Source organism: Hypoxylon trugodes (genome assembly GCF_022578975.1).
Source record: "Hypoxylon trugodes strain CBS 135444 unplaced genomic scaffold F4822scaffold_3, whole genome shotgun sequence".
Taxonomy (NCBI): Eukaryota; Fungi; Ascomycota; class Sordariomycetes; order Xylariales; family Hypoxylaceae; genus Hypoxylon; species Hypoxylon trugodes.
Genome location: NW_026250018.1, coordinates 2172039 through 2185415, shown reverse-complemented (window position 1 = coordinate 2185415; position 13377 = coordinate 2172039). Strand labels below are relative to the sequence as shown.

Genomic DNA, 13377 nt, shown 5'->3' with positions numbered 1-13377 from the left:
CCTAGCGCATAGGGTGGGGCAGGGTGGATACCCAGGTGCTCAATAAGGCGGGGTTGCCTTACCGCATTCATGGATACCTGATATCCATATTCATAAATTGCGCATAACCTTTCTTATTCTTAGGCCCCTCGCTTTAAGTCGGGAATCCCAGCCATTGCCATATCTACCGTACACCATTTGGGCATTCCTTCAGAATTGATCAAATGATAATAAGTATGTGGATATACATGTACGTAAATATTTCAACCTAAATACTTATCAGTGCTACCGTATCTCTACCTATAGCTTAGGTATATTCCGTATTGTACGTTCAAGGTATTTCCTAGATTCGTCAGGCAGATAAGGTATAGTTCGGCGTGGAAGGCACGGATGTCAACAACAGCTTTACAGCGAATGCAGGTACGAACTAGTGGGGATTGTGTCTAGTATAGTGGGTTCCAAGGTTATCAGCCCGTTAAGATGGTCAGGTGCCTACTTCCTTGGGCACCTTATCTATACTTATGTAGGTAGGTACAAGAATAGCTGCGTACCCATCTACACGTGTACTGTGGTGTGTACTTCTCTGACCGGTGTGATTCCAATTCGTCCCACGGTAGTTGAACCCACGATACTTATACCGTCCAATTGTAGGCCTGAGTACTCAGTACATTCATTAAATGTTAGGCAATTGCTCCCTCATACCAGAGCCAAAAGACTACATACCTAACGTCCCAACCACCAATATCAATTGACCTTACACTTCACTATTGCGTACCACTTTTCTATATCTATATCTATATCATCACCTTCATATCGCTCACTGATCGACCGACCTTTCCTCAAGTGCTATCCTAATTCAATCGTGTCATTATTAGCAGAAAATACCTATTTCAGCATAAGCCGTATCTTTTTTACTTAGTGGCTTTATTTACAGATAGAACTTCATATCCCTTCCGTTTGCATCTTAGGTTATCTCTCTAATCCAGCTGTGATCATGGCAAGTCCAGGTTCGGGCGTAAATGGCGAAGTGAGCATGGCCGATGTTCTCGAAGTCGTAAAGGCCATTCAAGAAAGTCAAGTTAGATTAACGGCCGAAGTTGAAAATGCTTCCAATCGGATTGATCGAATTGCCTCATATGTTCGAGCCCCTAGTCCTGATCTCAGCAAGATACCTTCTTCTCCTCTTGTTGGAGCCTCGGGTTCCCCCATCCAGTCTCCTTTAAATCCCGCCGAGTCCGACGCCGATAAGGCTTCTCCTTCAACCAAAGAAGTGACCCAGGCGCAAAAGTCGGGGTTCACCTCTCGAATTATTCTTACGTGAGCTAGTCCCCTTGTGAAACTTCATCGTGTTTTCTCTATGCTAACTACCCCTAGCACGTATCCTAAACAGATTGGTATCAACCCACTTCCTCTTCATTGGGGTTCGCCAGACCCAGCCGATCGTGGCCCAGTGGTCGTCTCCCGATCGTCATCCACAATCCGAAGACGTAATGGTAAGTTTGCACCAATTCTCGCCTTCATTATACAACTCACTAACAGTGGTCCCAGCTATTGGAGGTAAGCTATGCTCCACCGCTCGTGCTTCAAGAGACATGTTATAACTCTGTGACGTAGCACATGGCGGTTCCTATTCCATCTACTTCGCTCTTGCTCTCGCTAGCAAACAACTCAATGCCAACCATAGGTAAGATAGTGTATGATCCTATTCGCACGAGGATTGACGCCTAATCAAAACCTGTGATACAGGCCGGATTTCACCAACACGGAGCCAGCAGCCAACATTGGTCCATTTCCCCAATGGGGCGACAAGAAGAAGATTGTCGCTATGGATCCTTGGGGTCATTTAGCTCCATGGCTTTTCGCTGACACCATAGAAAAAGAGAATGGTATTTGAATGCCTGCATATCTTATAATTTCGCGGTAGATATACTGACCAAACTATTATAGTCGATATTCGACCCACTATCGCCATAACCAAGGCTCATATGAAGGTAATTTCATCAACTCGGCAAAATGCATGATCCATACTCACTCAATATAGCTTCCGGAGCTCGAAGAGAGTGTCCGAAGTGGTAGGCTGTGTGTATCATCCAGATCCGCCCAACATATAGCTCACAAGCTAACAATACCCTAGTGTTCCCGATGGGAAAGTCTGTCTAAATGAGTTAGGAGAGCTTGCTGTCACCAAATTTGCAGTTGAACCGGTAGACATCTGTGTACCCCAAAATTTCTGGATTTGAGTAGTACTGACCATGATAGGTTTGGTATCTCCCTGGGGTGGCCGAAAGATTTGGAATAGGTAGGAATTGGAGTATAGAATCCACGGAACAATTTATGGCTAACATTAGTAGACGAGGGTGTCCTTAGACGTTCGCTGTTTGAGCACACTGGTGGTAGTTATCCAGAAGTAAGCTCCCACAACTCTGGCAAGAATTAGCGCGGATTTAAGTGCTTATACATTATAGCTCATCACGCGCGGTGATATCAAAGTCTTCTTGCCGCCCATTGGTAATCGGCTCCCCTTTCCGTAAGGAATGCCAACTGTTAAAAGCTGACATTTCGTAGGTGGTCTGACAGTTTATTGCTTCGGGGACCCGGCGAAGATGTCTGACGAAAAATGTAGACTAGCCTTACGTATTCATGATGAGGTAATTTTCACACCCACTTTATTGGCCAAAGTCTTTCGATATCCGGCTGACAGAAGATGCAGTGCAACGGTAGTGATGTGTTTGGTTCCGACATCTGTACATGCAGACCCTATCTTATTTTCGGCATCGAAGAGGCCGTCAGAGAAGCACAGAATGGCGGCAGCGGCGTGGTCATCTACTTCAGAAAGGAAGGACGGGCTTTGGGGGAGGTTACCAAGGTATTTGAAAAAAATAGGTCATCAGATGACAATTGTGCAATGCTAACATTGAGTAGTATCGTGAGTCCCTGCATCCTCCAACTCAGGACCCTTGACACAGGACCCTTGAACCGAAGATCTAACCATGGTTTGGCAGTTGTATACAACGCCAGGAAGCGAGGGGAAGACCGCGCGTCGGACTACTTCAAGCGAACCGAGAACATAGCTGGTGTGAAGGACATGCGTTTCCAGGCTCTAATGCCTGATATCCTGCATTGGCTTGGCATAAAGAAGATTGACAGGATGCTGAGTATGAGCAAGTGAGTTGATCGACCCTACAGACATGATGGATGGACCCTGGAAAATGCTAAGACGCCACAATGTAGCATGAAGTACGATGCCATCGTTGGCCAGGGGTAAGCTGAATCCTGTGCTGCACATCAAAACCGGCATGCCTAACCTAGCATAGTATCCCAATCCACGAACGGGTAGAACTCCCCGAGGACTTGATCCCCGCAGATTCGCGCGTCGAGATAGACGCCAAGATAACCGCAGGTAGGTTTGCCTCATGTAGTAGACCCTATTTAGTTCAAATTGGATGACCGTGGTGGCTTGCAGGATACTTTACGACCGGCCACAGGATGACTTCAGATGAATTGAAAGCTGTACAAGGCCGAATGTGGGAAGAGTAAGTGCCATCTACTCCAAAGATTGCAACTTCGTGTTAATAACAATGACAGCATTGACCACTAATAAAAAAAATACTCCAACTGAGGGAGGCTAGGCCTTGCCGATGGCCGATAGAGGAGAATGGAGGTCATCAATAGAAAGAAAGCTACGTATACGTACTGCTTGAAAACTTGATCTCGCCTGGAACCCCCGCTTCTGAGCAATCGCCACGCGTGAGACTAATGTATGTACGCCTTCCAAAAGCGCGTCTTGCTTGTACCCTCTTTGTGATTGTGCAGCTTCTGCTGCGGTGCCCTCTGTGCCCTCTTGTACATAGTATACATGCTGTACTTGCCTACCTATGTAATGTGTGACAAATGATCCAATTGTAGCATGTCCAAGCGGCAACGATCCAGTAAAGGTACGCTGTAGTACGTCAACTTAACCAGATTATCCGTATGATGGCATCTTGCAGCTTCAATCGAGAAGTTCGCCCACAATCAGCCTTAGAAGGCAGGATGAGATGCAGCGGCAGGGAGGAAAAGACCGGAGAAAAGGGCCAGTGGATTGATGAGATGCACGGAATCATACAGGGGGATGTGAATTATCACGGAATTCGCGTTGAGCTCCTCGATGGAGCATATGGAACATGGAGCTGACAGGTCCGCGGTCCCCAGCTATTTGAAACTACTTGTGACCTTCGTCGGAAAGATGGGGAATGCTACTGCGTGTTAAAGAGGGCAAAGAGGGGACTTTGGGGCTGCTGGAACATTAGCATGCAAGGATGGGTTGCAGATGTTAAGAGATAGTATGTACATGTAGACCCCAGCAACCCCCAGCAGCTTCATGAGTGGTTCAGGAGTCAGCAACGCTCCCCACTCCACCTCTGCTAACGACTGCTAACTGGCGCAGGACGGCCCAATACTTCTGCAGGCATCTACGCCCAAACCACCCAAGCCAACGGAGGCCATACAGCTGCCACCACATGCGAAATGTCCCCATTCGCGAGTGACATGTGGCATCGCCCGCACCGACCGTCTGGGGATGTCGTTCCACAACAGCCGGTAAGAGACTGGTCTTAGCGGCTTTTTTTGCCTTGCTGCGAGCTTGTCTTAAACAGCTGCGATATCCATCCATCGATGGGGAGCTTCCCCCAGCTTGCATTGTTATTCTTGTTCCTGATCCCGTTTTACGCTCTTGCTTCCATCGAATTCGCTACTGCGCCTATTTACAAGTCTACTATTATCCAACAAACCCTTCATCGCATAATAATATGGTATCTGGTCCCGCAATGGCTACTGCTAGATACTCACCCGACACCGTACCTCGACGAGAGTCGTCTCCGAGGCCCAAGAATACTGATAGACGCAGGCCCCGTCTACTCAGAGCTTGTGCTACGGAACCCTCTATTACCACCTCCAATGCTTGCAAGGGGGTGCTGACAACTCCAAATACGAGCCGGAGAGCGACGGATCTACTCAGCCGCGTAGCGGTCTCCAACGCTAACTCGTCCCCGTCATCAACACGAAGCTTTGGGTTAGAATCGGCAGAGGTCCGAGAGCCTCGTTTGACAGATGCCACCCATGATCCACGTGCGTACTACCTACCTACCTTACCTATTTCCGAACCATTGAACCGCGAATGTCCGTGCTGACTTATTCGAATAGATTCGGCGTGCTACTTTAGCTTCCCCAGCTTCGACGCCTGGGATGTGGGCGAGCATCCTGACGAGGAGAAAGCGGTAGAACGAACGGCCTGATGGAATTCGTAACATGAAATCAAACGTTTTCCGGGATGCAGATCTCTTAGGCATTGGCATTGGCGTTTGGGGGCGCGATTCGCGGATTCGCGGAGATCCCCGATTTGCCTAAGCCGACCACGAGACTCGTCTCACCTTTTTTTTTTCTTCTTTCCTGTTTGTCCAACAACGCAGTGGACTGAGGAGAGGCGAAAATGGGATAAAGCATGACACATAAGGTCAACAGGCGCTGGGGAGTTATTTTGTGTTTATGTTTGCGTGTTTTATGTGATACATCATCGGGATAATGTCGCGCCTGTCCCTTCGGGATTCAAAGGTTGCGCGCCCCCAGCGGGATTGAAATACAGAGAAGATGGATAATGGGATTGGTGGGATCTATTGCAAGGTGAACATACGAAGAGAAAGCAATGGGATACCTTGTCTTAATCATCAAGACACAGTAGAAGAATACAAGAAGAGGAAAGAGAAAGAACAAGAAGGAAGGGAAAAGTCGGCCGAGTACTAGCTCATGGCTCAGTATCTAATTCACCTTCGCCGATGTTAGACATTAGGTAGTACACCTATGTAATGACAAAAATAAAGTAAAATAAATCATTACAAATATTAATTGTTTGTTAAAATTGAAGTATGAATAGTGGCAATTAGACGCTAAGATGTCTTCGTGTTGGTAGCATTCTGTCGTGTCAATGCAATGAGACGGGAAAAGCCTCACGAGAGGCATTTACGAAAAAGGCTAGGTGTCTATTGTCTAGGGTTGCTACATAAAGTTATTCACCATGTTTAATGCGTTACTTTATGCATCGAACCCCGCCTGATCGGATTAGGCTAAGGCCAAACCCTTACAGCTTACCTAAGGTTGCACCTAGACTTTCGGACTTTGTGGCTCGTGCAAAAATCTGCTTTATCAAAAGATAGCAGCCGATACACGTGACCTATCCACACCTTTTTTCGATTTTCCGCGCACAAACAAGAAATTTTGGCCGCACTAGAATTCACAGTTAGATCCATCCAACACGCAACATCAGAAGCCCTTTTTTCCTTCAACACATCTTCAACATCGTCCTGAATTGCGAGCTATACTGACACCTCGCAAACATGGCGGTTGGAAAGTAAGTATTCTATCTCTTCAATTCTAATTCTAATATTCTCGATTCTACGATTTCGCGACTCTCGATTCCAGCGCTGCATCTGGCGCTTCGCATGCCCCTCGCGCCCAGCAAAACCACAACACAGAAAAAGAATTCAATACTAATCATTCGCTCGCAACAGGAACAAGAGATTGTCCAAGGGCAAGAAGGGATTGAAGAAGAAGGCCCAGGACCCCTTCGCCCGAAAGGATTGGTACTCCATCAAGGTAAGCGAGAGATCCTCTTCAACAACGAATTTCTATCTACACTCAAATGGACTTCGAGACTAACTAATTTTTTTCTATAGGCTCCTGCCCCCTTCAACATCCGAGAGTACGAATTTTCCTTCCGCTAATACGAAGACTCGTTTATATCTGACCACGTTATTTAGTGTTGGTAAGACCCTAGTCAACCGAACCACCGGTCTGAAGAACGCGAACGATGCCCTCAAGGGCCGAATCTTCGAGGTTTCCCTAGCCGATCTCCAGAAGGACGAGGACCACGCATTCCGCAAGGTCAAGCTACGTGTCGATGAAGTCCAAGGCAAGAACTGCTTAACCAACTTCCACGGACTCGACTTCACATCGGACAAGCTCCGATCTCTGGTGCGCAAGTGGCAAAGTCTCATCGAGGCCAATGTCACCGTCAAGACTACCGACGACTACCTCCTACGCCTCTTCGCTATCGCCTTCACCAAGCGACGACCCAACCAGATCAAGAAGACTACCTATGCCGCCTCATCCCAGATTCGTGCCATCCGAAAGAAGATGGTCGAGATCATCCAACGAGAAGCTGCCACTTGCACTCTCCAGCAACTCACCTCCAAGTTGATCCCCGAAGTCATCGGCCGTGAAATCGAGAAGGCCACACAAGGCATCTACCCCCTTCAGAACGTACGTACTCGCAAAATTCTCTCTCGGCATTACACCTAGATCTTCTACATGGCATTTATACTAATATAATCCTCGCTTTTAGGTCCACATCCGCAAGGTCAAGCTCCTCAAGTCGCCCAAGTTCGACCTCGGTGCTTTGATGAACCTACACGGAGAGTCCACAACGAACGAGGAGGGACAAAAGGTCGAGAGGGAGTTCAAGGAGCGCGTCCTTGAAGAGGTCTAATTATGAAGCACTCGGGTCATGGAACGGCGTGGGTTTTTGTGCTATGGCAATAGGTCTCACTTCTGATTGCATTCGGCGCGGCATGGTAGCCGCGGATACAGCAGGCCCCTCAGGACAGATAAAATGAGAAAGGTTAGCTAACGATTGTGCATGTTTTTCGCATACTACGTCGCCGTCTTCCGTGATTTAATTCTACTTTACGATGTCCTAGCGGCTATTGGCCTAATCCAAATCGGTCGAGAACACAATAATTTGGCGGGACATATGGGTTGTATTGATGCTGCTGCACGTACCTACCTAGGTGGTACTCGATCGAAATGTCTGGGTTCCGGGGAATTTTACGTTTATAGCCGCCCGACCACGCAGCGCTTACCCGATCCCAATAGGCCTTGTTTTTGATGCAAAATCCCTTAATTATGAGACCGCCCGGATGTCACCCTCATGAATGCCTCATAACTATATACAGGTACTTATCGCCCTTTATGAATTATTGCCAAGCCAAATGTCGATTTACAACTTTGATCAAATAATCCTAACTAAATTGGCATAAGTTGGGTTCCACCAATCATATATACCTACGTCACAGACCAAATGACGATAACCTGTAATTACATGTATCCTCTGACAGCAGGTATTACTTACTTGCATGCACTGGAGATTAAACTCTGAACTGTCACCCGCGAGGCAAGTGGAAACCGCCACTTAGAAAATAGTAGCGCGTAGACTTCTGCTCGCATGACCAAATCATTTGTTATTACATGTACCTATCGACCCGTCACTTACCTAAGGAAGGATAAGGCCAAGCTTTTGCATACTTTGGAAAAAGAACAATCAACTTACTTTCCCCCTGCCAACCTACCTAACTATCCGCCTATTCCTATTACATATGATAGCATCTCACACCGAGAATACCGCTATTTAATAATCTGGTTTATATACTCATTACCTTTGGATACGATTGTTCGAGTTCGGTGTTTTTGGGGTATAGGATTGACCGACATGGCAATGAGTAAGAGGATGGTATCCGAGGACACGCTCCCGGTGCTCAAGGTCTTGATCATCGGCCCTTCCGGCGCCGGCAAATCTGCATGTATGGAATTATCTAATTACTACACGAGAAAACCCCGAGCCCGCTAGATCGCCGTGCAGGCATACGGAAGCATGCGGCACGGCGGATGGATGGGTGAACGTATTCTTGGTAATTTGCTACGTCATTATAAGAATGAGGCTGATGGAATATATTTGCGTAATGAATAGTGCTGCTAAGATGTATGTATAAACCATCAAAACTAACCCTCTTGTCCTTACTATGAAGCATTTTGGTAGTTGGTGTTCCTTTAAATATGTTTTAACACTTCCATAGATTGCGATGACCAATTCGATCCGGAGTCGACGACAGCAACAATCGGTATCGATTTCAAGGCAAGCAGATGAGATGTAGCCCACAGATCACCTCATACTAACTGCGGCTCTGCATCTAGATGAAAAAGCTCGCCGTACGAGGTAAAGCTTATAGATTGAATTTATTCGATACCGTAAGCACTCATGCTTCTACACCCATTTTACCTCTGTAGCATATCTGACCCAACAATTCTTTTCTTATTTGAAGGCCGGTCAAGAAAGGTTCCGCACCTTATCAACTAGTTATTACCGTGGCGCACATGGCGTCGTTATAGTCTACGACATATCCAACCGGAAAAGCTTCCTTAGCATGGAAAAATGGATCGAAGAGGCGAGGTCGAATGCCTCCCCGGATGCCGTACTCTATTTGGTATCATATCTCTAACATAATCTCTTCTTTCCCCAACTTCATATTCGATCGTAACTAACCATATGTTGAAAGGTGGGAAGTAAGTTGGATAAAGTGGCTACAGACGGCCGCGCCGTTTCCTTCGAAGAAGGCAAAGCGTTCGCCGATTCCCAAGGAGCCGGTTTTTGCGAGGTTAGCTCCAAGACGAAAGAAAACATTAGGAAGCCCTTCGTCGAGGTCGTCGATCGAATCGTCCAAAAACCCCAACTTCTAGCCGCCGCGGCGCCCGCTTCTAATAGCACTGGTATAGACCTAGGTCTTTCGTCCGACTCATCTTCAGCCTGCGCTTGCTAAGAAGCCCAAGAACTCTGTCTTTTTCTATTCTCATTCGGCAAGCAAACTGGTAACCCAATAAACGCCTAGGTTTTTTGACGCTGAGCGGCGTCAGTGTATATAACTGTCCTCTATAGATGATATCCCCTTATGCAATGATACATGACCTTCTAAAACGGATATATATGCAAATGTCGTCTACTTTCGTTCGCTTCTCTTTTCTTCGGGTTTTTACTCCTTCGGCGTTAGGAATTCTATAACGGCTGCGCAACATTCTATGAGTTCACGGACTGGAAAACAAATATTACGGGGAACGTCGCATCTACTCACCTCGAAGGAATTCCTCCGGCTTCTCCGAAATAACCCAATGGCCGGCTTCAATATCCACCATCCTAAACCGCGGGAAGAACTGCCCGATCAACGGTATGACCTCATCAGGTACGTATTTACTTCGCGTACCACGCACAAACAATGCTGGTTTTTCAAATCGCACTTCTCCCGGGTTTTTAAACGGGAAATCACCGAGATTATCTAATGATTTTCCTAATGTACCCAAGGGAACGCGGAAACGTTTTATATTTTGCGAGGGGTCGGGTGTGTGCAGGTTTCCGAGAAGGAATTGTCGGATAGGCAATTCGGACTCGTATTCAGCGAGGATCTTGTCGGCGTCGGCTTGTTTTGTTACGTTGGCTTCGTCGATGCGTCGCATGCCTTGGACGTACCGCGCGAAGGGCCCGCCGAGGGCGGCGTCGATGGGGGCGTTGTCTACGGATATTAAGGAGGATATTAGGGAGGGTTGGGAGAGGGCGAGGGTCATTGCTGTTTTGGCGCCCCTGGGTTTGGTGTGAGTATTTTTTCCTGGCTTGCGAAAATAGGAAGGGTCGGGGGGTAAGTTCGCTTCAGATGGAGTAGAACTCACATGGAGTGGCCGATGAGCGTCGTGTCTTGTAGCCCGTGGTCATGGATGAAGCCTGCGACGTCGTCGGCCATAGCGAGGTAGTCATGTCGTGAGGAGTGGGGGGATTCGCCGTGGTTGCGTAGGTCCTGTAAAGGAGAGGGTGTCAGAGCAAAACCAGTGGAGGAAAAGCCGGGGATGAGAGCAACGGAGACTTACAACCGTATATACATGGCGCTTAAGGTCCCTAGCTAGAACTCTATAAACAGCCCCTGATTAGTTCTCTACTATCTTTATATGCCCGTACTGAAGCTCTTGCGCATGCTAGTAGAGGGGCTGTTTGATCCAATTCCAACTCACCTGCTCACGCTCCTGTTGTTCTTCTTCGACCCGAACAAACCGTGCATAAATATTATAGGCGCATCCTGCTTATGCCGTCCGTCTTTCGGGGGCTCGTGGTGGTCGTAAGCTAATTGGAGTCTAGAGTGGGCAGCGGCCGTTGAGGAATATGACCGTGATATGACGGCTCGGAGGGGCGAGACCATGCGCCGGGTTGCCATATTCGAAATTAGGTTCATCTGTCGGTATAAGAATCGCACTCGAGTATAGTAATCGACTTCAATTAGTAGATTGAGCCGTCAGTGTCTCGCACCTCGACGTTGTTGTTGCTAGTGAGAGATTTGGGAAAGTTGCAAATTATTAAGAATTAAAGAAGGTACTTTGGTACTTACAAATCGATATCGGAGGTCTTATCGGCTCTTGCCGGTTACATGCGCCGAGACGGCAGAGATACGTCATCTTCATAATGTTATCTTCATAATATGATTGATTTTCTACCTAGGTATCTTCTAAATTGATCATGAAAGTAAAGGTTATTATTCTCAACACTGGCCATCGCGCTCAAATTAGTAGCTGTACAAGTTGACTGGCTCCAAAGTCGACTCCCTGATTTTCTGGTTCTCCCGAATCAACAACGTTCGCATAATCCAAGCACAGCAGATGGAAAGCAGTGCAAAGCCAGCAGATGCGCCGAAACCAATGCCATATCGTGGTCCATCGCTATCCGGCCATAGATATGCGCCATATATAAAACCAATGTGGCCAAAGACATTGGTTATCGCGAGCACCACCTAAAACGCTACGTCAACACATCTCCTAGATCGCGCATAAGGCTTGTAATTCATTACTCACGGCTCTCTTTTCTATATTTTGGCTTAGAGTCGACGATGCCCAGCCGACGATTACCGAGTTGGCGGAAAATGCGCCGACCGGGAAAATAAAACAAGCGACGTAACGCGCTGCTGTGTTGAGAGTGCTAGCAGCTATTACGAACCCGATGATTGCGGAACCTAGCGTCGCAGTGATATGCCATGTTCTCTCGTTCAACTTACCAGAACTCCAACCAACTACGATACTACCAAGTCCGGCGAGTACAAACGGCGGACATGTCAATAGGAGAGTGACGGTGGTGTTGTAACCAAGTGTTTTAGCAACACTACCATTTGAGGCGGCATTAGTGAGGCTCCTTCATTCCTGGCCCAAGTCTCAACGTCCCTTGTAAAAGGGGGTGTAGGGGAAGGCTGGGTACTTACGTCGGGAAGAACGTATTGAATGAACAAGCCGACAAATGGAACATCTGCATAAAGCAGAAGAGCCATGTCCGTTCGTCTTTGAAAGCCTGCTTGAGGCCCTCCCATGCACTGACCTCGCTGAGGGCGTCACTGATCTTGTCGCGCTCTATGCGTGCCCGTACTAACTTACACTCTTCTGCACTCAACCAGTATGTGTCCTCGGGCAAGTTTGGTAGGAGCCAGAAGCCGAGTAACGCCACGAATGCTGTGAGGGCGCCTTCGATGATGAATAGCCACTGCCAGCCTGTCAATCCTCGCAGACCATCCATCCCAGCAAAAACGCCGGCCGAAATCAAACCGGTAAATCCCGTAGCCAGAAGCTGACCACAGTACATGAGGCCAACCCGCGTGGCCATCTCTGAGGGCTAATAGTTAATTTCGACCTCAAAAGCGCCATCTGGATTCAGAACTAACCACTATGGGTATAATAAATGGCCAGAATGTATGTGGCGCCCGGGTAGAACTTTGCCGTGTCAGCCACGTCTCCCTAAGGGGAAGGGATCAGTTCGGTTTCTCACGGGAGCTTCTGCGATCCCAAGGAAGAGCCTGCAAGCTATCAATCCCCCATACCCCTTAACGGAAGCGGTACACGCAGATACCACAGCCCAAAGGAACATGCACCCGGACATATAAATCCCCGGTTTGATACGTGTGATCAACACGTTGCTTGGTACTTGCATGAGTACATATCCGACGAAGAGGCTGTGGCGTTGTAATTAGATTGGGAGTACTGCTATTGTAAACCGGCGTTTACCTACATGCTAACCGCAACATTAAATTCGTTTCCCGACATGCCTAGATCATGTTCGAAATGATTAAGCCGGGCTTGCGAGATAACGTTACGATCGACATAATTGAGGAAATACATAATGCAAATAATCGGCTATCAGGAGTATAAGCACCTCTTCCTCACAATCAATCCGTGTGAGTGTCTACCATGATAAAATAGTCAAGCTTGCGCACAAGCGCGCTCTCTTTAGGGTCTATTTTGCCTTTCGTTAGGGATTGGGACTCGCCACCCTTTTCGGTAGTGACTATCATCTCATTCACTATTTTAGCAGCACTGGTCTTGTTGCTAGGCTCTTCGATATCGGGGACTAATGGGCCATATGCCTTGGGATCCATTATGTGAGTATCTCCTATAGTGTAGTGTTTAGAACACTGGATACATATATAATTAATGGAAAAACCTAAAGATGGAATACTAACGTATACTGAAAGATGCGTTCCTTCTTCAGACTCATGGATTCCAGCCGTTAGTCCTCTCCCA

General features: G+C 47.4%; 6 protein-coding genes across 6 annotated transcripts; 4 read left to right on the top strand and 2 right to left on the bottom strand.

Annotated features, from left to right (window-relative positions):
- Positions 1–545: 545 nt before the first annotated feature.
- Positions 546–3764, top strand: F4822DRAFT_175476 (putative GTP cyclohydrolase II). The gene is made up of 19 exons (XM_051453336.1): positions 546–1296; positions 1354–1472; positions 1528–1536; positions 1594–1663; positions 1726–1865; positions 1927–1970; positions 2021–2058; positions 2114–2183; positions 2239–2278; positions 2331–2386; positions 2445–2487; positions 2545–2627; positions 2690–2845; positions 2902–2905; positions 2982–3144; positions 3211–3240; positions 3294–3379; positions 3443–3512; positions 3565–3764. Exons 1-19 carry the CDS (start codon positions 974–976, stop codon positions 3575–3577), a joined length of 1557 nt encoding a protein of 518 aa, XP_051316916.1. The 5' UTR covers positions 546–973; the 3' UTR covers positions 3578–3764.
- A 747-nt stretch (positions 3765–4511) lies between these two features.
- On the top strand, positions 4512–5223 carry F4822DRAFT_175611 (uncharacterized protein). Its single transcript, XM_051453337.1, has one exon. The coding sequence runs from the start codon at positions 4767–4769 to the stop codon at positions 5145–5147; it is 381 nt and encodes a 126-aa protein (XP_051316915.1). The 5' UTR covers positions 4512–4766; the 3' UTR covers positions 5148–5223.
- A 1124-nt stretch (positions 5224–6347) lies between these two features.
- Positions 6348–7498, top strand: F4822DRAFT_436649 (40S ribosomal protein S3aE; the record flags this gene model as incomplete). Its single annotated transcript, XM_051462332.1, has 5 exons — positions 6348–6361; positions 6522–6606; positions 6687–6712; positions 6771–7272; positions 7355–7498. The coding sequence occupies 5 exons, from the start codon at positions 6348–6350 to the stop codon at positions 7496–7498; spliced, it is 771 nt and encodes a 256-aa protein (XP_051316914.1).
- A 368-nt stretch (positions 7499–7866) lies between these two features.
- Positions 7867–9753, top strand: F4822DRAFT_175397 (P-loop containing nucleoside triphosphate hydrolase protein). The gene is made up of 6 exons (XM_051453335.1): positions 7867–8588; positions 8756–8767; positions 8862–8920; positions 8980–9033; positions 9108–9269; positions 9342–9753. Exons 1-6 carry the CDS (start codon positions 8234–8236, stop codon positions 9600–9602), a joined length of 903 nt encoding a protein of 300 aa, XP_051316913.1. The 5' UTR covers positions 7867–8233; the 3' UTR covers positions 9603–9753.
- On the bottom strand, positions 9341–11223 carry F4822DRAFT_395715 (alpha/beta-hydrolase). The gene is made up of 5 exons (XM_051457450.1): positions 10837–11223; positions 10696–10735; positions 10501–10625; positions 9912–10414; positions 9341–9844 (listed from the first exon to the last, which is right to left on the bottom strand). The coding sequence occupies exons 1-5, from the start codon at positions 11052–11054 to the stop codon at positions 9813–9815; spliced, it is 918 nt and encodes a 305-aa protein (XP_051316912.1). The 5' UTR covers positions 11055–11223; the 3' UTR covers positions 9341–9812.
- Positions 11224–11381: 158 nt separating this feature from the next.
- Positions 11382–13232, bottom strand: F4822DRAFT_426991 (MFS transporter; the record flags this gene model as incomplete). Its single annotated transcript, XM_051460663.1, has 7 exons — positions 11382–11606; positions 11668–11971; positions 12069–12465; positions 12522–12570; positions 12626–12809; positions 12866–12990; positions 13044–13232. 7 exons carry the CDS (start codon positions 13230–13232, stop codon positions 11382–11384), a joined length of 1473 nt encoding a protein of 490 aa, XP_051316911.1.
- Between the last annotated feature and the right edge of the window lie 145 nt (positions 13233–13377).

Bases quoted from the DNA above. Each gene is read 5' to 3' on its own strand.
- F4822DRAFT_175476 (XM_051453336.1), top strand. From the start codon at position 974: ATGGCAAGTCCAGGTTCGGGCGTAAATGGCGAAGTGAGCATGGCCGAT. The intron at 2,059-2,113 runs GTGTGTATCATC...ACAATACCCTAG, and splicing joins AGTGTCCGAAGTGGTAGGCT to TGTTCCCGATGGGAAAGTCT. The intron at 2,184-2,238 runs GTAGACATCTGT...TGACCATGATAG, and splicing joins CCAAATTTGCAGTTGAACCG to GTTTGGTATCTCCCTGGGGT.
- F4822DRAFT_175397 (XM_051453335.1), top strand. From the start codon at position 8,234: ATGACCAAATCATTTGTTATTACATGTACCTATCGACCCGTCACTTAC. The intron at 8,921-8,979 runs GCAAGCAGATGA...CTCTGCATCTAG, and splicing joins CAATCGGTATCGATTTCAAG to ATGAAAAAGCTCGCCGTACG. The intron at 9,270-9,341 runs GTATCATATCTC...ATATGTTGAAAG, and splicing joins CGGATGCCGTACTCTATTTG to GTGGGAAGTAAGTTGGATAA.
- F4822DRAFT_175611 (XM_051453337.1), top strand. From the start codon at position 4,767: ATGGTATCTGGTCCCGCAATGGCTACTGCTAGATACTCACCCGACACC.
- F4822DRAFT_395715 (XM_051457450.1), bottom strand. From the start codon at position 11,054: ATGAACCTAATTTCGAATATGGCAACCCGGCGCATGGTCTCGCCCCTC. The intron at 10,415-10,500 runs GTGAGTTCTACT...CACCAAACCCAG, and splicing joins ACGCTCATCGGCCACTCCAT to GGGCGCCAAAACAGCAATGA. The intron at 9,845-9,911 runs GTGAGTAGATGC...AATGTTGCGCAG, and splicing joins GCCGGAGGAATTCCTTCGAG to CCGTTATAGAATTCCTAACG.